General features: G+C 32.2%; 1 protein-coding gene across 1 annotated transcript; it reads right to left on the bottom strand.

Moving 5' to 3' along the window:
- Nucleotides 1–13,500: 13,500 nt before the first annotated feature.
- On the bottom strand, nt 13,501–14,635 carry LOC108334947 (transcription factor MYB106). The gene is made up of 3 exons (XM_017570865.1): nt 14,503–14,635; nt 14,248–14,377; nt 13,501–14,149 (listed from the first exon to the last, which is right to left on the bottom strand). Exons 1-3 carry the CDS (start codon nt 14,633–14,635, stop codon nt 13,501–13,503), a joined length of 912 nt encoding a protein of 303 aa, XP_017426354.1.
- Nucleotides 14,636–24,183: the final 9,548 nt, after the last annotated feature.

The raw sequence follows: 24,183 nt of genomic DNA, 5'->3' as shown, positions 1-24,183 counted from the left end.
AGACATGCATGATTCCAACAGATAATTGGGACCCATGTAATGAAGGAAGCAACACATCTGCAGCATACAAGATTTTGAAGTAATGGTTCTGTTTCTAAAATCGATGCATGTTCAGAATTCGTTCCTTCCAACAAATATTTGGGACCAATGTAATGAAGGAAGCAACACATCCAGCAGCATACAAGATTTTGAGGTAGTGGTTCTGTTTCTAAAATAGATGCATCACATCAGAATTCGTCCCTTCCAACAAATATTTGGGACCAATATAATGAATGAAACAACACATCCACATCCAGCAGCATACATTATTTTGAACAAAGTGTAAATGTTGCAATTCCTAGAAAAACTTCATCCGAACCAGTCTTCTGCATCATTGCCGGAGCAATTAACTACACTGTCCTTCGAATGTCTTATTCTTCAACCTTCATGTTTATGCACACTGCTGCTGCACAATAAGTTTCAACCGATATCTTCACCTGCTCCCCCATCTCATTACCGTATGCAGCAGATGACAACCACGTTTTAAATATGTAGTTTGAATTCTCTCAAAAAAACAAGAGTACTTATCAGGTTTATGCTTTTCGTTTTCAAAATATATAATAGCTCTTTTATTTTTTCAACTCATTTTCTTGCAACAATATTTCTATCTGTAGTTAAGAAAAATCAATGTTATTACTCAGATTAAAAAGAAATACAAAAATTAGTTGAAATAGTATTTATATCAATTAAGTATTGTATCAAATTTATATTTAATTTTGCTGATAAAAGAAAATATTGTATCAAAATATTAAAATTTAGAATGGAGTGACATTTTATATACACCGATTGATTTAGTTCTCAATAAAATATTAAAATATATATCCCAATATGTCTTCTAGTAAATATCATGGTCTTAAATGCTTAAAGAAATGTACTTATTGTATTGGGATAACTCATTTTCGTTTTAGAAAAAGTGGTAGTATTATAAATTGCTATGCCTAACCCTAAAGCATGAAGGTAGCATGATTTTGCCAGAAAATTACCCTAACTGTACCTCTCTCTAACTTTAGTAATGAAGACATATGGTTCCTTACTGACATAGGGTTAGATGGAGAAAATAGTAACATGATTTTTCATTCTTCGTATCTCCTTAAGAAAGGAAATTCCTTTGCACACATAATTGCAAACTTTTCTTTGATTCACAATCAAGAATTTATTTGAAGGAATTTGTTCTCCTTCTCTGACAGGTGACGAGTTTAGCTGTAATAAATTTGATATTCGAAAATTTCTAAATTCATATTTGTGTTTGTGCTTTTCAAGAGTCTTAATATATTTGTCTCTTTTTTCTTACCCACATCATTACTTCAATCTTAAAAAGAAAACCCGATTCCTTAATAGAACCTTCTTCCTGTTCCTACATCTACAATCTAACCTTGGAATCTGAGTAGCAGAACAGTCACTGGATTAATCAAGACGTATAAATGTGATGTGTTAATTATTGTACCTGGTTGTTCTAAAGGATGTAAATTGATGTTAAGGGTACATAACAACCTTGTCTTGTAATACATATATATGGCTTACTTTGCATTGCATGAATCTGTTAAAACTGACAACCTACGATCAAGACATCTTAAATCCTTGCATTGCATTGCACCAAACTTATAAAACACCACAGACAAAACAAAAATATATAGTATTAAATTCTAAATATTTCAAATAAGATTTGGCATCATTAAACAGCTGTTTTACAATATTACATTTACATTTTATAGCAGCTCCAATGTTTTACTTTTAAATTAAATAATAAACAAAATAGCGGAATTAAAGAAAAGTTATCTTCCATTTACCATTAAAACTGCCCATGTTATTGAATAGGATTATATTAATTAAAATAGTAGTTCCAGAAAACAGGTACGGCCAAGAAAACAAATACAGAGAGCAGATGAACATCATACAGCAGATTTGCACAGTATGTACATGAAATGTCTTAATCACCAACAATGTTTTTTCATAAATAGCACTGTTCATGCCACAGTAAATTACAAAACCTAATGCGTGGTATATCTACGACACCATTTACTAAGAATTTTATGACACCACATCGAATTCGAGGATCTGTAATGGATAGTTATATATTTGCATCCTCATTTCAACAGCACCACTTCACAACTTCTTTTATTAATAATAGTGAAAATATATATAATTTTTAAAAAATAATATCAAAAACGTCTTTTAGCAGTTATCTCTTAAAACGGGCAAGTTATTTAATTATTTTTAAATTTTATTTTTCTGAATAAATAAATATTCTTTTTATTATTTATCTATATTATTAATAAAGCATATATTCTATGTTTAATATTTTGTATTTTAAAAACAAAAAATAAACTACTCATATGCTAAAAGTAATTTCAAATTACAAATCTTACACAACTATTTTCATTAGTATCATATACTCAGACACTATTAATAACTCATTAAAATATTCGGTGCATAGGTTTTCACTAATATTAATAAAAGAATTATGAAATGGTTATATTTTGAGACGGAGATACAAAAGCATATTTCTCCCTCATTTTTTGGTCGTTGAGTCAGAAAAATCAATTACAAATTTCATTCTTCACCCTATTTTTTTTTTGTATTTCTTCCAAAAAAAATAAGAAATGTTGACAATTTGTAAATAATTTACGTTAAAATAAAGTAATATTAATTAAATAATCAATAGATGTTTTTATTAGTTTTTAAAATTTTAAACATTTTAAATATTAATAATTAATATTATCAATTAAATTTTATTTTAATATAAATTAATATTAACTGTTTTAATTGTTTAAAATGAATATTTGAATATAAAATAATATAAGTATTTTTGTTAAATTTTATTTTGAATAAAATTTGTTATTAATAATAAGGATATATATATATATAAAATTTAATATGAAATAAATTTGAGTTATGATAGTTAATATTACTTGTTCATTTAAATATTAAATTTTATTTTATTTTCATATAAATTATTTTGTATAAATTATTTTTAATAACAAAATTTTTATCATTCAAATTAATTATTATTAGAAGAACAAAATTTGTAATTGATTATTTATAGAGTAAAAAGTGAAATAACTTTCTTTATAACTTAGGCATATGGAAACAAATAAAAATTCAAGATTGGATGGTATATTACATATAGTGATATTTTTCTCTTCGAAATAGTATATACGTTATCCATTATGGCCCTGCGAAATTCTGATTAGAAAGTAGGTTTTAAGCCTAACTCAATCCCACAAAACCGGCTTGTAAAATAAGGTTTGCACCTCACTTATATATTATAATTTGGCCTTATCTCTAGTCGATGTGGGACTTTCAATACACCCCTTTCACATCGAGATATAGACATTTCGTGCGTGATAGTAGAAATTGGATAGTCCGATAACAGGTGGAATAGAAGAATAGAATGCCAACTTAGAACTCGCTAAGATAGATTGGTGCCACTGGTCCGATAACGGTGTATCTGTTGTCTCGTCATTGAATTACTATCAAAGCAAACTCTAATACCAATTGTCAGATTGGTGCAACGGAATGGTTAACGTGAACAACAAACCAAGATGGGGTGAATTGGTTTCTTATCCCATATTTGTGCCTTTAGTATTTTTCTCTATATTTTAATTTGTTTAGCGATTAATTAAAATAATAGAGCAAGGAAGAGAGAAAATTGCACAAATAATTTTTATACTAGTTCATATTACAAAAATCTTATGTCTGGTTGCTAATCCCAAACAAAGATTAACTTTCCACTAGGACAAAACCAACAACTGTTACAATCATAAAGAAAGACAAGTTTAAGTTTTAGAAAACGCCTCTCTTGTTACCACAAGAGATGAAACTCACTTCTCCTGAAGGCCACAAGGGATGGACATCTCCTCCAAATGTTTTACGAAGGATGAACACTTCCTTTGAATCTTCACAAAGGATGATAGGTTTCACCCAGCAACAACAACAACACTTAATTACACTCCTAGTGAAAGTTTTCGCTCTATGCCAACACCAAGTTCTCAAAGTCACAACACAAGGGTTATACAAACCCTAAAACACACTTTTCACAAAACAAAATACTTAGATATGCTTTCGTGTATCAAAATGAGAGTCTTAAATCAATATGTAAAGATCTCACTCAAGGACATCTCCAAAAAATCCGTTGCCAGTTATTTAACCTGTGATAATCGATTATCTACTTATGGTAATCGATTATGCATAATGAATGCACAACGGCTAAAAACATGTCTAAAAACTCCAACAGCTAGTCTTGATAATCAATTATTGTAAGTCATAATCGATTATGTATAATTGATTATCATAGGTTGGTAATCGATTATTCCAAAGACAAATAGAGCTTTTATCAAACTTAAAAACTTCTCTATGATAATCGATTATCTTAAGTGTTAATCGATTATTGCAGAGTTTTTATGACCCCAAAACGAATGTTAAAGCAAACAATTCAAGGAATCAACCACAAATGAAGCCATATACATAAGTATATTTATTACAAAAACTTTAACACAAAATACAAGTCTTTAGAACGATCTTCTTGCAACTTAAGCACTTGAGACTTTATTTGGATATCATCAAAACTTTTAACTTCAAGAATTTGCTAACATAGTTTTCCATGAAAACCTAGGGTTTAAAAAATTGAAGAATAGAAAAGAAATTGAAATCATAAATCAAAATCAAGGCCTCTTCCAAGGTTCTTGGTACTACTCCACACTTAAATAGTGTTTTCCATTCACATATCTACTTTCAGTTTTGTGTCTCATCTTTCTCCTCAGTCCCAAAGGGATAAAACCTCATGGATGCAGATAAATATCAAAGGAAGAGAATGTAGAGCTTTGTAATAGCCTAAACAACCTCAAAGAACATTTCTCGAAAACCCTAGATGATTTCTAGTTTTGAGAATGGAAGAAGATGTCAAAATGCTTGTGAAAACATGTTTAAAACCACTCTCGACATTCTTGCTAAGCAAATTACAATAGTTTGTTAAGTGAGTAAGACTTGAACTTACTCGCTGGATAAAACCATATTGATGAGACTTAAAAAAGTATACTTGAATGATAATTAATAATACTTAATATATTCTTCATCTTTTGATATTTTTATTTGTAATATTCTACAAATAAAATTCAAATATTAACGTTTTGAAATTATTTAAATTAACCCTGAATTATTTAAAAGGATATATAAAAAAAAAAACTAATAAATCATAAATGCATGACAATTATCAAACTCTCCACTCAAATCAGGTTGGGAATCCAGTCTACACGTGATAATTAAAGCGATTCCAACAAATAATCGGGACCCACGATGAATGAAGCAACATATTCAGATCATACAATATTTTTGAACCAATGGTGTTTTCACAACATTTGAGTTAATTGAATGCATGAGACAAGAAAGTATGAATGTTGCAATTCCTAGAGAAACTTTATCTGAACCAGTCTCTTGTACCATCGCTAGAGAAATTAACTATACTGTCCTTCGAATGTCCTTTTTTTCCACTTTCATGTGCATCACACTGCTGCTTAGCATCAACCCATCTCTTTCACCTGCTTCCCTGTATCAGTTTGTATTCTCCTTAAGAAAATGGAAATACAACTTCTACTTATTTCATATCATTTTTCTTCCATATTATAAAAATGCTTAAACATGTGAGAGTACAAATGTTATTATACTGTCATAACTCATTTTCTTAATGGTTTAAACGACAACAATCAACTTGATTTAGAAGGTGTGGCTGTATCGTAAATTGTCTTGACTACCCCTAAAGCAGGAAGTTGGAATGGAAGAATTTTTGGCGAGAAAATTACTCAAAGTGTACCTATATCTAACTGCCGTAATGAAGCTTACTGATACAGGGTTAGCTGTAGAAAATATAGTAATGTGACTTTTCTCCTTCTCTGACACGTGATTCATAAACAAAAATTTATTTCATGGAATTTGTTCTTCTTCTTTGACACGTGATGAGTTTAGCTGGAATAAATTATGATATTGTAAAATTTCATTTTTTTTCCACTTTATAGTTCTGTTTGTTCTTTTCACGAATCTTGATATAGTACTGTCATTATTTGTATGTTTTTTCTACGCACGTGATATTAAAAAAGAAAGTTTAAGTTTATTTTTAACCTATCACTTTTTTTTTGTTTTAGTTTTCTTTTAATTTTGTTTCATTTTCGTCTGCATTTTTTAATAGTCACGGATTAAGTTTTTCATCATTAATACGGTTAGTTTTTTAAGGTGACAAACAGTATGTTGTGTCACGTCCTTAGTCTAGTATAAGGTCAAGACACATGTATTGGTTTTGGTTTTCATGTCGACAAGATATCCGAATAGTCTAATCACTAGTAAAAAATGTGGTTTTTAATTCGCTATATAGGCTTCGGTTATGTGAAAACCAAAACAAATAAAGTTATATACATCAGTTAATCTAAAAGCTGAGATAAAATAATGATATGGCACCGGTTAATTCAAGACACGAGGCATATACCACTGCAAAGTTCAGAAAAAAAAGCCCTATGGCCTCGGGTGACTAGGCAACCGATGCCTATACCTCTCCATTTTATTCAGACTTAACCTAATTCGCGCTTCTCCTTCCTTTGCTCTCCTATTTTTCCTCTGCGCGTGCTTCTCCTTCCTCCTGCTCTCCGCGTTCCTCCTGCTCCCCGCGTTCCTCCTGCTCCCCGCGTTCCTCCTGCTCTCCGCGTTCCTCCTGCTCTCCGCGTTCCTCCTGCTCTCCACATGCCAGTGCTCGGCCCATTGGTGCCCCGCCTCCGCCACTGCTGCCTCCACCGTTGCTGCTTCCGCACTGCTGCCTCCGCCAGAAATAGAAAAGGGCCAAGCCGCTCCAAATCCAGATCCCCCGTTGCTGCTTCCGCACTGCTACCTCCGCTGGAAATACAAAAGGGCCAAGCTGCTCTAGATCCAGATCCGCCGCTCCAGATGCAGATCTTCAGATCGGCGAGATCCACCGCTCCAGATCCGCCGCTCCAGATCCACCGCTCCAGATCGGCGAGCCCTCCGTTGTCTCCGCCGCGGCGCTTGTCGTCAAACTCCTCACCGCGAGTCGCTGCTACCCTCTCACCCCTTCGAATGTCGTCGCCGCCCTAGACAGTAGCGTTTGCAGCTGCTCTGATGGTTCTCTGGTTTAGATCGGTGGTGCTGCTTCATTTCTGCTTCTGAGTTTCTTCTTATTAGTTTTAGTTGTTTCTTGTCAAACTCTGTTCAATCAATGGTTTAACATTATTGTAATATTGTATCTTGTTTCTTGATTGATTCCTGTATGGTTTTCTTTTGATTGTTCAATCAATGGTTTAACATTGTTGTAATATTGTGTGTTGTTTCTTGTATGATTCCTGTAAGGTTTTTTTTTTATCGTTTTAGATTCTCTGGGAAATCTTAGTTCTGTATAGCATGATGAATTGAGTCCTACATCTGAACAAATAAAAAAAAAACGCTACTGCCTCGGTTATCTAAGAACCGAGGCATATTTTTATGTCGTTTTATTTCGGTCCTTAACCGAGTCATAAGGTTTGGCCTTTTTACCTCGCTCACATATACCTCGGGTGTAAAACCGAGGCATATAACGAAATCTAACCGGTGCCTTTTCTCTTTATCCTACTAGTGAATAAGGCATTATATCAGTAAGATGTATAGAGAATATAGATAACTTGATCAAAAGTCTAGAGAACTCGGTAAAGTATTATCTAAGCTATCTCAAATACACACCATTTGAGTTCTCCATACACGTTACTAAGTCATCTAGATTTCCTACCAAACTATTTGAGTTCTTCATGTACCATACCAGACTATCTAAACTTTTCATCAAGCTATATGAGTTTTTCATTCACCTTATCATACTATCTGAACTTTCCACCAAACTATTCGAATGTTTTGCCGATTTGGGGACACATGTTTTGTGGAGAAAGAAATGTGACACACTATTTGCCACCAAACTATCTTACCAACTGAGAATACATGATACATATCTTAAACAGTAACACATTATTTGTCATGTAAAAAAAATCTAACGAAATTAGTCATAAAACACAAAATTCATTACTTCATATAAAAAAAGCCTAAATAAAACTTTAAAAGAATAAAAAAACTAAAAAGTTATAATAATTTCAAAATTAAAAACATATTTAATCCTTAAAAACAATTAAAAACATGCTTGACTTTAAAATAACCTCTTCCTATTTCTAAGCCAATTCTACTCATAGATTGGTTGTGTCAGAACCATTAAATTCCCCATCGTAATGGGAAACAGGTGTCTACAAGAGGAGAACGAGCCTCAGGAAGTGCAAGACAGGTGGCGGCAGAAGAGTGGACGATCGGTTTTTCTGAGGGAGTATATAAGCTAAAATTTCAAAAGTTGGTTCCACTCTCTGCATGCGATCTTCTCCTCCAAATCTTCTGAACTAGTTTCCCCTCCTTCTGTCTAAATTCTCTCTAAAATTATCAGCTTTTCCTCCATTGAATCTCACGTTTTCTTCCATCTGATCATCCATCAGAGTGTATGTAAGGTTGTTGGTGGCAAGGATTCTACTTTCTACCGAACGTTTAGTGGTTTGAACTGGTAGGTCTTTTCGATTTTAATAAAGTTTAGTTTGGGGCACATGCAAACCAAGTTTTTGTTGCATGTGTTTATCTTCTTCTTCTTCTAAGGTTCTGATCACGGTTATGGTCTTTTGGGTGGTTTGTTTTCCTAAAAACAGTGAATCTGGGAGGTTGAGTGTCTGGTCGTGGTACAAATTCCATTTTGTGAGCGAACGGTCTGTTAAGAGGTAAGGGAAGCTATTAAATTTAATTATGCATGTGTTGATTGTGTATGTATGGAATGAATGGATTGATGTTTTGTATATGAGCGTATGAGTTGTATGATTTCTGGATTTTGGTGGTTCTGTATAAGTCGATAAGGATTCTACAAAATTATGAAATAGTTGGGTGTTCGATTTCAACCGTTAGGTTATGGTTAGTGAATAAACTATCAATAGAGTTAGCATTTTGGCCTTACCAGTTTGTAGTCGTTCGTTTTATAGGAAGTGATTAATATATCAAGTGTTGATGGTTATATACAGTTTTAATTAGTCTTATTGGATTAGGTAAATTGGGTTTGTGATAGTTCATATATTATTATTAGTAAACTTCGTACTAGTAATAGGCTTAAGATATGTTAATTTATGATAGTGTATAATTTTATTTATATTTCAGCTAAAATATCTTAACATTCGGTCTTACACCAAGTGTCAGTAGTTATAAGTGTTCAGTAGAAGCTTTAAGCGTTCGGTTTTGTCGGATAGTGAAATACCGTTCGTTCTAGTAGCAAGAAGAGTTAAATATAGTTCAGCCTTAAGTTAAGAATTTGATTTAATTAGAGTGTGTATTCTTAAAAATGGGTTTGGTTCATGTCAAAGTCCTCACGATTACATGAACGATCGGTTATTTTGTCTGTTGTATTGATCTTTCCTGTCCAGTTGTATTTAAGAGTAGTATTATGTGAGCGTTCGGTCTTTTTATATGAAATGTTGTCTGATCTTGTTATGCTGATGTTATGGATTGGTGCTGGTTGTTTATTATAGTAAAGATTCATTATGAATGAGAAACATTATGGGTATTCAAGTATATGTGTATGTTTTTAAGTAATGTGGAAGAGAATTCCGGGGAGGAATGTCTTAGTGAAAGGATATTGTGGTGGTAAAGTATGAATACGGATAGTGAAATTCATGGAGTTCATCCTGATATTCTGATGATTATCAGTTCTCAAGTAGAGATGGGTAAGTCATTGTGTGAGAATGGCAGGAGGTCCTAGCCCATAGGTAATTAGGTGAGTTATAACAGACTAATCTCGGGTGGCAGTTGATGGTTTTCCAGTTACTACACCACCCGAGTGCACGAACGACCTCAAGCTACGTATTCATACAATCCGGATGGTCAAGTCAAGTGTCGGTTGTATAGTAATATTATATTTCAGTTATGTGTGATATCTATATTGGCTCCTGTATGTTATAGCGTTCGTTCTGTAAGGACTTGTAATTTATTACATGTGTGAATACATTGCTTAATTGAATTATAGTAGCTTACCCTTGTTTTCTGTTTTATCCATGTTACCGTTCGGTTTTCTATTGCAATGATCATCCTTGTTGGATGTGAGCAGAAGGGGAAGAGCTTACGCTGGAGCAGAAGCTGGGTGGTGAGACTCTTGTTGAATAGTTGATGATCGTTCGGTCGTATAGTATATATAGTTTTGGTGAACGGAACGTTCACCATTTTTGTTCTGTAAATATAATCGTTCGATTATATGTTGAACGTTCGGTAGTAGTATAGGAAGCTCTTGCAAAGTTAAACGAAAAATTTAATGGTTATTTTGTAATAACTGTAAGTTTGACGTTCGTATTATAGTAACTGTTCTATCATATTATTAAATGTGGACACCTATATATAGTTGTGTGCTATATTTTTGGGATGTCACAGGTTGACTGCATCTATAATCTAACCTTGGAATTAGTAGCAGAACTGCCATGGGGTTACGGATGGCAGACATTTCTATATTACAAAACAACCCAACATCAGTAAAGATATTACTTGTTTTTTCTTCTTTTTCTGTCATCAAGAAAAAAAATAATATAAAAAAGACATTAGTTTTTACTATCACAAAAAAATTCGCGCCCGCCGATATTTGTGGATAAAATCCGTGACGGATAGTTGGTATCCGCAGATATTTATTATCCACGGGTTGCGAGTAGCGGATTTTTTAATACCCGCTTATAAACGGGTCAAGTGCGGGTATTATACTATCCGTTCCCGCGGATATCCGCTACCCGCAAAAAATAAAAATAAAAATTTAATTTATATTTTATTAAGTTAAATTTAATTAAAATTAACATTAATTTATATTTTATAAGGTTAAATATAATTAAAATTAAATTTTAATTTATATTTAATTTAATATATATTATATTTTATATATTTTTTGTAATTTTATTTAAGTTTTATTATAATATTTTATAAAATATAGTTTTTGAAATATTTGCGTGTATCCACGGATATCCGCGGATTTTAAAATATCCGCGAATATTTTTTAAGTAGGTATCCGTGCGGGTAGCGGTGGATTTTGTTTTTTTTTGTCGGGTCAGGTTGCGGGTAGGCACTATCCGTGCCAGACCCGACCCGTTGTCATCCCTAGTTTTAACCTTATACAAAGCTTTATTATATTACAAAGAAATAATAAAATAACTATTACATAGAAATGAGAAAGTAAAGCACTGTATAAAGATGAAAGACCCATTGCCTTAAGGTTTTGGGTAGAGAGTGGTGTCGATCCCTTATATAGTTGACTTAGATGTTATTGGTGTTTGTATAACTCATATGAAACCTCTTTCACGATAGACCTATCCCAACACATTGGTGGTAAAGATACGTTAATTAATGTACCTAAACCCTAAACTCAAGATATACACTAAATGTGATATGTTAATATTGTACCTAGTGCTCTGAAGAATATATTTTTTTGCATCAAATTTCTTTTGTGTAAATATCACTTGGATTGATAGCATATTTATTATAGATAATAGAGATTCACATAATCTTTCAAACTAAATTCCTTTTATGGTTAATTACAAACAAGAAAAAATGTTGGAAATTGACCTAGGTTAGTTATGGTATATTGTATTTACTCTATCTATCTATAACATATTTTATACCCTAAACACTATATATATTATAGTACAGGAATAGGAGTCTAGTTGTTTTCTTTTACTCCCTACATAGTGTGCGCATATTCTACTATTCAACACTAGTTCCTTATGTCCAAGGTTTTCCTTTGTTGGAAGATTCCTTATATCCAAAAGGTGTTGTACAAGTGTGTACATTTCCCAGTTGGATTATTTTGCCTTTGTGTACGCTGACTTGACTGTGTATAACTACATTCCTTTGACCAACAAAATGATCTAAGAATCTTTTACACAAGATTTTATTAGGTCAATTTTTCACATTATATATACATCAAGTTCGACATTATTTGCTAATTAGTATTACTTTTTTAGCTATGCAAAATGTTAATGTTTCTATAATGTGAATATCTCCACCTAATAAATGACATGTATGCAGTATCTCCTCCGTAGGCTGTTTTCTTTTCAACATCCCAACTTTTTTAACTGTGATACAAAAATCATTCACGGAAATATATTTTTTTTTATACAGGCAAATCAACTAATAATACAACAAAACATTTTTGTTACGTATCTTAACATGTTTTTTTAAACAAAATGCATTTTTGTTATGCATGTCGACAAATAATACTGAGTTACACAAAGCAATTTTGTAATATACAACATAATATATTTCAATCAAGAATATTTTTCAATTTCTTAAAACAGGCTGAAGAGTGAATTTTTAACCAAGATTGGCGTGAAAATAACAAAACATATCTTCTTTCTATGATAGGTTGGCGATGTGTTGGGCTTAAGAGATCTTTGGACATTACTATTGGCACCACCAAACACTATTAAAACTTCAGATTTTCATGAAATGACTACTGACACCCCAACACAAGGAAAATAAATTCTTATTCTATATCTTGTCGAGATAAGAAAAGAAGTATTTTTCTGCATGACTTAGTTCTGCTCAGGGGGAGTTTTCGTTTCTAGTTTTGGTACTAGCACTCAAATTGTCCCAGTTTGCTCGAGGGACTTTTGTGTTAGTTCTCAAATCGTATTCACTAGAGCTTGTTGGGTTAACATATGAATGTGAATAAATAGATGGAGGGAAAGTTGGAAATATATATATATATATATATATATATATATATATATATATGAATGTGAATAAATAGAATGCCCCGATCACAAAAGAAAAGCAAACACAAGAATAAAAAGAGTATTAGAATGTTAAAAGGTAGATCCAGTAGTAATTAGTTTACAAAACCCTATCTCTATCGATCACATCTGTTTTACCCTCAAAGGGTATAACAAAATAAAAATAGAAGTTGACAATTGGGAGGATCAAGGATGTCTTCAATGTGGGGTGGAGAAGAACTTTATGGGATTGTCAAGAATCTTCTTATGTTGTGCTCCTCATAACACTTCATAAACTCGACTGGTCTCCCCTATCAGACCGATCAACTTTCATGTGTTTGTATGTTTCCTTTTCCACCATCATTCTGCACTTCTTAAACACCTCAAACTTTTCTTTCAAGAAATATACCTTTTCTTTCAAGAAATATACCCATGTCTTCCCTGAAAAATCATCCATAAATAAAATAAAATACCTCTTACCATCTTATATTTCTTATATTGAAAACAATCACTTTTACAGAAATACAAACACTACACTCTTCACTCACAACATTGGAGAACTTAATACACACATATAATACCAACACACTTAAAACACACTAAAAGTAGCACAAAAATTAGCATAGTGGAAGACCGTGTGGTGCCACTAAAACATGCGGATGGAGCCTATTAAGTTTCTTTTACACTAAATGGAAGTGGATTCATCAAACAGCTCTTTCATACTCTCAGACCTTGTTCTTCTAAATGCTTCCACAGCCACCATAATGTCATCGTCTTGTAAGCTTGAAACACAAACTTCCATTTCTGTTTCACTTTGGCTTCTAGCTCCCAAATCATTAATATCAACCTTATATGAAAGTAAACTTTCTGTTTTCCTGATTTGTAGAGTATTAGAAACTGCAGGAAGCGTGGGAATGCTCCAAGTGGATACAGGTAACGGAAAATCATGATTTGTGGCAAGCACGAGGGCATACATATTATACGCTGTGCTGTTTTCGGTTGACACTGAATGTGATGAAAGACAAGGTTGAGTTGGAATTTTGCTTAAAATTAGCCCAGAGAAATACGAGGACCCCGATCCAGCTTGCACCGTAGATCCTCTGACTTCAGCTTCAAGTCGAGCACTCTCCCATTGAGCCTCGTGGCAAACATTGATGGTGTCCTTTGGGTTGTCATGGCCAACACCACTGGTTTCAAACGTGTTCTTTTTTATTGTTTTGTGGGTAATGGGATCCAAGCCCATTCTGATCAGTCTTTTCTTGATGTTGGTATTCCAATAGTTCTTGATCTCATTGTCTGTTCTTTGGGGCAGGTGAGCCGCTATGATTGACCATCTGTACGTGCAATAGATAAACACAATTAGATTCTGAGAAATATATGATCAACCTTTTGATTTACTAATACGAAAGTATGAAAACCAAAAGAAGGTCACTTGTTTCCAAGAAGAGCATGAAGTTGAAGAATGGTACGGTCTTCCTCGGCGCTGAAGTTTCCTCTTTTGATATCAGGTTTGAGATAGTTAATCCACCTCAATCTGCAACTCTTTCCACATCTTTGAAGACCTAGATATATATAAATCATACATATGTAACAAATAAAATCGGGATTTGAACCTTTGAATCCTCAATATCAACAACATGCACACTCATTGATTGAGAAAAAAAGGGTACACGGAAGTTGTTATTACCCGCTTTGGCAGGCACTGTACGCCAGTTTCCATGACCATGCTTCCGAACGTAGTCCAGAAGCTTCTTGTCTTCATCTGGACTCCATGGTCCTTTCTTCAACCCTACCTTCTCACAACATGGCATCCTTCCCATTTTCAATGCCGAACTGTTGTAAGGTAACCCGAATCAGTCATATGCATACATAGAATATATTGGAAGAGTACAGCAGTAGGTGATTGTTACTATAATACGTATAAATACCGTACCCTATAGGAAAACCTTTAGGGTGAATATTTATCTGTCATCTTTAAGAAGATAGGGTCAATATCAAAGTTGTAGATCCGTAAACTCCCTATGCCCTCTTCTTTTTAGGCTCTTGCTTTTCTTATCTCGAAATGTTCATATATAGTAGTATTTACCTGTTTATCATGTTTTCTTACTTTCTGCTGTTATCCTTGAGTATTTATTTGCTCTTCTATTTTTAAGAATACGAGTGTTAGATATCTCAAATTTTTAAGTCCAGATTTGATAGAAATAATATAATTCATTTTGTAGATTGAATAAATTTAAACATACAATTTAAGTTGATGAAAGTGAGATTTATTGAGTCTACATGATACTGATATTCTTATTTTACCAGACCTTCCAAACATTTAGTCTACACTTTTCACTCTGAATTATCCAAAAATATATAGACTACTGATAGACTGAAAATTCCATTAGAAAAAGTTAACAGTTTAACCACTCCAATTTTAAAAGAGGTTCTGAAAATATATTTTGACATTAAACAAATCCTTATAATATTTTAGAAACATGAGTCCCAATTTCTTGACCCTACTTCCCAAAATGTGATTATAATTTATAATATTTTATATTCAAGTAACAAATATACCCACCTGAAACTTATAGAATAAAAATATATTTTTACGTAAGTAGCTTTTAAACTAAATTGTCAGCTACGAGGCAGCATTTATTACTTTAAAAGCATCTCCTCGATTCAATCACAACCAATATATATTAATATTTTGATGATGCAAACATTCAATTCATATTGTACGGTTAACAATATAAAGTTATGAAATAATTGTTTTTTATTTACAAAACTTAACATTAATAAAATAGAAAATATTGTCATATCATACTAAAAAGAAAAACAAACTCTTTTTTGAGGGTTGCATGTTGAACAAATACTATTTGTTTTTTTTCTTCTCTTTATTTTCATCAATACATCGTAAAAACACAAAAGATACTCGAACAAATAGGTTAGATCAATGAATTTTATATAACAAAATATATGAGAATTGAAGAATGGAAAAGCATAAACATAGAATAAAATAAAAATAGAAACTTGAAAAACAAAAATAAAGAATTACAACAAATAAGCACATCAACCAAACAATATAACTTATATATATAATGATTAAAACAAATTTTTCAAACAATCTCACTCGAATTCTTCTTGTTGGAAGATCACTCAATATTTTAATATGTCATGAATACTACTTTTCTCATTCTTTAAGGTAAAAACACAAATAAGTTCTGTCTAAGTGTGACACACATTACTCGATCCATTGGCCTAAGTATGCATAAAATTCATGTTCTCTACTTAATTTCTTATTGTCTTGTTGTTTTTAGCTTTCGTTCATTGTTTCGTTGGGTTGTTCGGCCAATATTAGGATTCTTGATTCTTGTTTGGAGGTTTATTGTGTTTGTGCAAGTTTGTTTTCTCAATTTATTGGATGATTTTAATTTGGTTGAATATTTTCATTTTTAATCTCAAATTTTGTCTTGTCTAAGTTATGTCACTTTAAATTCTGGTGCAGTTTTTCATTTGTCATTAAATCCTATGTTAAACTATTTTCTGTGTCAAAATGCATTTAATGAGGCAGTGGTGTATGGTATAAGGTTTTTCAATCAATGAGAAACTATGAAATGGTTAATTGAGCTTGATGACAGACCACTTAAAACACTAGCAACTTCATTCGATTTTGTATAAGTTTAGTTTTGTTTCAATTGTAGTTGTTGTGTGAGTGATTTGTTTAACATTTTTCAACATCAGTTCATTTGTGTTTCTGCTTGGAAAGCAATTACACACCATGAGAGCAATAATTGTATGGCATAGCTCGGCTACAATTTTGTATACAGCAGCATAATCTAGTTAAATTCAGTTTTCACGAGGTGCCTTGCAAGTTCAAATTGAAAGTCACTCATGCTTAGCCTTAGATGGCTGAGTGCACTTTGTTAACACATTTTAGAGTCATTTTTGTTCTTGTCTTGCCATTTTAATCATGCATGAGCAGAATTGGTGGTCCAGTTAAGTCATTTTTTGCATATTTTGTTGTTTTAAGTATGAAAGAAAGTTTTATCCCTAGATAAAATTAAATTCAATTCTAGGTTTAAGAGACATTTTGCAACATCTCATAAACTACAATCAAGTCATGGTTGCATACGTCAAGTATTAAGTACAAAAATCAAATACTAACATTAAAACAGAAAAGTATATACAAAATACACAAAAAATCAATTTACTACATCTAATATCAACAAATAGGTTTAGTTCTCCATTGGAGAACTTAGGGTTTACAAAATTGAAAAATTGGAAAAAAATTGAAATCATAGATCAGAATCAATGCCTCTCCCAAAGTTCTACGTACTACTCAATGCTTAAATGATGTTTATTTGTATCTCTACTTGCAATTTTGTGACTCATCTTCCTCCTCCGAAAAGAACAAAATAAGATGGATGTAGATAAAGACCAAAGGAGAAGAAGGAAGAGTTTCGTAGCAGTTCAAAAAATTTCAAAGAGCATTTTTTCAAAACCCTAAACGATTTCTAGTTTTGAGAATGGAATATATCAAAACGCTTATAAAAACATGTTTAAATATATAATTTCACATACCAAGCTTGTTATTCTCGCTAAACAAATTGTAATAACTTATTGGACGACTTGAACTTGCTCGTTGGGAGAATTGGACCATATTGACGAGACTTAAAAATTATACTTAAATGAATTGCAACTAATAATCCTTAATCTTTTCTACGAAATATTTCATAAATAAAATCAAAATACTTATCTTTTCAAAATTATTCAATAAATCTTTAATTATTTAAAAGGATATATAAAAATAAAAATAAACCTAATAAATTATAAATGCTGGATAATTATCAACTCTCCACTCAAATCATGTTGATAATCCACCCTACACGTGATAATTAAAGCGACATGCATGCTTCTAACAAATAATCGGGACCCACGATGAATGAAGCAACATATTCAGCATCATACAATATTTTTGAACCAATGGTGTTTTCACAACATTTCAATTATGAGACAAGAAAGTATGAATGTTGCAATTCCTAGAGAAACTTTATCTGAACCAGTCTCTTGTACCATCGCTAGAGAAATTAACTATACTGTCCTTCGAATGTCCTTTTTTTCCACTTTCATGTGCATCACACTGCTGCTTAGCATCAACCCATCTCTTTCACCTGCTTCCCTGTATCAGTTTGAATTCTCCTTAAGAAAATGGAAATACAACTTCTACTTATTTCATATCATTTTTCTTCCATATTATAAAAATGCTTAAACATGTGAGAGTACAAATGTTATTATACTGTCATAACTCATTTTCTTAATGGTTTAAACGACAATAATCAACTTGTTTTAGAAGGTGTGGCTGTATCGTAAATTGTCATGCCTACGCCTAAAGCAGGAAGTTGGAATGGAAGAATTTTTGGCGAGAAAATTACTCAAAGTGTACCTATATCTAACTGCCGTAATGAAAGCTTACTGACATAGTTAGATGGAATATAGTAACGTGATTTTTCTCCTTCTTTGACACGTGATTCATAAACACAAATTTATTTCATGGAATTTGTTCTCCTTCTTTAACACGTGATGAGTTTAGCTGGAATAAATTTTTATATTGGAAAATTTCATTTTTTTTCCACTATATAGTTCTGTTTCTTCTTTTCACATATCTTAATATAATACTGTTTGTATGATTTTTCTGTGCACGTCACTGTTTCAATATTAAAAAAAAAGTTAAATATGTTTTTTATTCTTAAATTATAATGGGTTTTCAGTTTTTTTTTCTTTTCCCAAATTTTTGTTTTATTTTCGTCTCTTTCTTTTTAAAAAGATATGGATTTAGTCTTTTATAATTAGTACCGTTACTTTTTTTTAAGTGTAAAATAGTGTGTCACATTTCCATCTTTTAACACATACATGTGTCGGAACACGATAGCTTAGTGGAAAATACTATATTACGCTCCCAGTTCAATAAGATCCACAAGACACATGTATTGTTTTTCAAGTTAGAAAGATATATGAATAACTGTTAGACTTCGGAAAAGCGCACCCAAAACTCCTCCTGTCAGAGACATTTAAAACCACCCAAAATCCTCTGCGCGGACGTCAGGTGTCAAGCATCGAAGATTCGAAAATCAGATAGTGGAAGGCAGGTGTCAGCGAGTGAGCGGACGTTCGTTTTAACGTGGGAAGCAAAATTGAATTTTTGAAAACCCCGTTTCACTCACTCTGCATGCACCCTTTCTTTCCCAAAACTTCGATCTTTTCATCTTCTCCTTCTTCTCTCTAGAAAACCCTCCCTTCTCTCTACTGTAATTCACCTTTTCTCTGCTCCGATCACCGTTCAGGCACCATAGGAGCATTCCCGGCGTCCCAAGCTTCCTCTTGAACCGAACAAGTTTCAAGTTTGAGCGGGTAAGTGTACCTGTCCTTGGTCGTTCGTCTTTTGTTACATGCAAACCAAGTTCTGGTTGTATGCAGGGGTGTGGTCTAAGTTATCTTCGATTTTCATGTTGTTTGGTTTAGTTGGAAGAGTTAAGTGATCGTTGAGGGTAGAAGATTTTAGTCGAACGAACCAAAAACCTACTCTTAGGACGTTCAATCACGTATCCAGGTAAGGGAAGCTTATTTAATTTAATCTGTATGTTGTTGTACTGTATGAACGTTCGTTATTTGAATGAATGAATATAATGCATGATGTTGGATACGTTTGGAGTGTATGAATGTGAATATGAGTATTTGATTGGAGTATGATTTATTAACATGATATAGATTTTTGAAGTATGTAAATTGAGGTTTTATGTGAAGTTATAAGATTATGGAATGATGTATTGGAAAATGAGTTGAAGATAAATGAAAATTCTGAATATGAAATTCTCACTATGATAATGTGCATTCGTCATTGAACGGTCCTTGACCGTTCGGTGTTTCTAGTAAACTTCTTTGAAATTGAATTCTTTCATTTGGGAAGAATTCTAGTTGAGGACAAGTGCTTTCTTGTAATAGTGCTATGTTTGAACGTTCGGCCAAGCGTAGATGCCCCTGAGTGTTATGTGAGAAATTGGAAATCTTGTAAATATGTATTTGTATACTTAGTTATTCTTAAACCATGTCTCCATCATATCGTATTATATTAAGGTTTCTATTATAAGTTTAAATTAGTGATGGGTCTCAACCCAAGCTCTCGTGATGAGTGGCGCTCGGTCTCATACCAAGCGCTTGTACTCGTTTCTGATTGATCAACCTTGATAAAACAACGTTCGTCCAAATTCAGTAAAATTCCTTTTACCGTGTTCGGTCATTGACTGGCATTAGGTTTCTGTAATTGAATTATTCTAAATATGGTTCTTTAATGTCTTGAGGTGTCTACCTCCATTGGATCCGGCCTAGAGTCTTCGTACTTAATTTATTCTTTGAGTATTGGTCTGAACTCATGGAGGTCAGTTCATTCAACTGATTTACGTGGTAAATAACGTTCGTCATATATGGTATATTATTGTACTCAACTTATTCTTAAATCTAAAAGTAACTCTCTCGGTCTTATTCTATTCTGGAACGGGAAACTTATCGATCTCGTTCCTATCGTTCGTCCTCGTTATGAAGAGGGCTGAACGTTCGGTATTTTATGTTCTTAGAAATGATGATGAAAATGACACTAAAGTGAAAGATTATAAAGGATGAAGAGTATATGAGATAAATAAAAGGTTGTGGATTTTGGACGAGCGTTCCAGGGAGGAACGACTCTTGGATGAATATTGAAATTATAAAGTATGACTGTGGTAATGCTAAGCTGTCGATTCATCCTGATGTTCCGTGAGTACTCGTCCTCACGTAGAGGAGAGTAGGTCATGTGTGGGAACGGCAGGAGGTCCTAGTCCTTAGGGGTACTTTGGACGGATAGGACTAACCTCAGGTGGCAGCTGATGGGAATATTCCAGTTACTACATCACCCGAGTGCACAAACGTCGTAGCTACACAGGTTTCATACAGTCCGGACGGTCGGTCTAGTAGTAGGCCTTGCTTGAAGCGTATTATTAACTTTATCTGTGTGTTGATGTATGAATTGTATGATTTGTAACTGAATTAAATTACATAAGCTTACCCTGTGTTTTCCTTGTGTTGTCTCGTCTTGTACGTTCGTCTTGTCGTTGCGATGATCATCCGTGTGGATGTGAGCAGAAGGAGACGCGCTACTGGAAGAGGCGCTGGAAGAAGGAAATTTGGAGGAAGAGAATCTCGTAGAAGTGGAGGTTAAGGCCGAACCGTAGAACGTTCGGTTAGTAGCATAGTTTAGTTAGTATATGGTGGTCGTTCGATTACCCTCCCTTTTGTTAAGATTGACCGTTCGGTAATTCCTCTTGTAAATTGTTCGGTCAGTCTTGTACTAATTGTTTAGTAAAATTTGAACTCTTACTGTTTATGCGCGTTCGGTCAGAACCGTACGTTTTCTTTAATGTAAGACTGAACTGATATATTACTAATTGTAATTATTTCTATTGTATGGTTCATTACTGTATTTTTAGGGATGTTACAATAACTTAGTAAATATTAGGATAGCTCAATAAAGTGTATGAAGAACTTAGATGGTCAAAAGTCTAAAGAGTTCGGTAGGGTGTTATTCGAGCTATCGGGATTGCACATCGAGATATCTAAGTTCTCCATACACCTTACTAAGTTATTTGGACTTCCTACCAAACTATTTGAGTTATTTATGCATTTTACCGGGCTATCCAAACTTCCTACTAAGCTATTTAAGTTCTCCTTTCACCTTATTGAGTTATCTGAACATCTCACAAAGTTATTCGAATGTCTTGGTGAATTGGGAGCATATATAGGTGTGTTTTTCAACAGATTAGTAATTGACGTCTATTAAGCTATTTTATTTACAAAACTGTCACCAATTATTTTTTACGTTAGTTATTATGTGATGAAACGTTGTGTGCGTGATATTATATGTTGTTTTTGTAATAATGTTAATGTTAGGAATATGAATCATTTCTCAAACCTTACCCCCAAAAGCAGCCGCAACCATAAAACCTCAAAATACAATACATCATTAAACAAAATGTTGTCGTTTCACGCTGCTTTTCAAAAGTTAACCAGCTAGGGACCCCTTTAACCAAGGGCATCACTACAAAAAGATGAAAATAAAAAAGGGTCAAACATAATTAAGAGAAAAGAAAACCTATTCTAACGAAAAGATATATTTTTTTTTATTTTCTAAATTTTTTCTAAAAAGAGAAAGAACCTAATTCTTTAAAAACCAATTTTATTTGGCAAAAAAACGAGAAAATTAACCCTATTTTTATTAAAAACATATTTGTACTTTTTACACTTATTTAACCTATTTCTAAAGAAGAAAAAGGATAATTAGTTCAAAGAAAAAAAAGAAAAGAAAAGAGGGAGAATCACACTCGCAGAAAGAGAACGAAAAAGGATAACTATGTTTTCTTATCTCTCGTGGGTTTCTCGGCCTAAGACAAAATAAAAATAAAAATAAATTAATTAATTAAAAGACAGCCAAAACTTGAACAGCCCTACATGAACAAACTGACATATATAAATAAATAAGCAAACAGGTGAGTCTTCAGCCCATAAAAGAGCAGCATTTCCAAGCAATGATTAAGGTACATTACTGCAGCAATGCAGAAAACTTGCTGTAAACCTGGAAACTATTAGTTTATTGATAGCCAACCTCAAGCACTAAAAACCACTGACCATCTGCAAAATACTACTACCATAACCTACCAACAATTGATTGAAACTAATCATAGGCAGTGGAAGAAAAAGAAAAGAAACTAGCTGTAGCAATTGTGCTACCTAGAACATTCACTAAAGTAACTCCTATGACTGATTCGATTCAGGCCAAATGATATACCAACTATTATGAGTTAACACAACACTCTGCAATTGACGATAAGAACTCTATGACTGAACAAGGATATAGCAACTTGTTTACCAACCAAAAACATGCTAAAGAACACCTATATATATAATTCAACTAAAAGTATAATAAAAACCTCACACTATTACAACAGAGCATGCTACTAGGACATTGACTAATGCTTTTATTTTTCAAAAGAGGTCTTCGCACTCACTATTTTGTTCTTTCATCCTCTCTTTTTCTTACAAATGTCTCTATGGTTGTCAAAATATCACTTTTCAATTTATGGATTAGACTATTTATATATTATTGTTCCGAATTACCTTATCTGAACCCATATTTTAAATTGCAGTTTTTTATTATGAATTAATTAATTTAAAATATTCGTGTGCATTATATAACATAAAATTATATTTTATTTTAATATTAATATGCTCAAAATTATATCCAAGATTATGCAACCTAAGCATTTCAAATTATATGATTTAACATATATTTTGTATATATGATAGACAAGATTGGTCAAAATATTTTTATATGATGAAGTGGGTAAGAAAAGAAAGTTTGAAGGTGGTGGAAGAAAGAGCCCAAAAGGAAGTGGGTAATAATTGCATTTGGGTGGGTTTAGCCCAAAAGAAAGAAAAAGAAATTCATAGCAGCCACACAACCATAGATGATGAAACATGTTTTACAACGTAATAAAATTACAACATTCAGAAAGTTCAAATTATTGGGAGAGAATTATTTTTTTGTTGTTGAACATTTATTAGAAAAAAAACAAAAAAAAACATTTTCATATTTTTTTTTTTCACTCTCACTCTCTCTAACCAGAATGATAAATAATGAATCATATTTGATGGTCCTAAGAACCAGGGATGGAAACGATGAATACAGTTAGAAACCGATTTCGTTATTTTATACTCATTTTTATACTCAAGTATAAATTTTTTTGTCTTATTTTATCTCTATGATAATGGATATACGGTCATACCCATACCAATACCGGTAAAGTATATATTTTCTTATTGTTTCAATCAATCAATTTACTTTTATAAAATAATAATAAAAATTTACAAATTAAACATAATATTATCAAAATTAAATATTTTTTAATATTAAATATTTAAAATAAATTATAATTATATATATTTAAATTATAATACCAAATAAAATTTCATAAGAACCCAAACATTTTTTAAAATTTACAAAGAAACAAAATTAATAAAACTTAAAAATATTTTAAAAGAATTGAAAAGAAAAACATATATTCAAATTTAAAAATATTTTAAATGTCTCTTTATTCTCATTCTTTAAATTTTAATAATTTTTTTTATATACTAATAAAAATTATAATATCCCAAATCACACAAAAAAATAAAGATTAAACTAATAATAAAGTTAGCATGAATTTTTTATCTTTTAAACTTTAATATATATAAAATTGTGATAAACAAAATTCATGAAAAAGATATTAAATTATTATATTAAATCAATTTCTTTTATACA

The sequence above is a fragment of the Vigna angularis genome, chromosome 10 (assembly GCF_016808095.1).
Source record: "Vigna angularis cultivar LongXiaoDou No.4 chromosome 10, ASM1680809v1, whole genome shotgun sequence".
In the NCBI taxonomy this organism is placed as follows: Eukaryota; Viridiplantae; Streptophyta; class Magnoliopsida; order Fabales; family Fabaceae; genus Vigna; species Vigna angularis.
The sequence above is the reverse complement of the archived record's forward strand: the minus strand, read 5'-3'. Positions and strand labels throughout refer to the sequence as shown.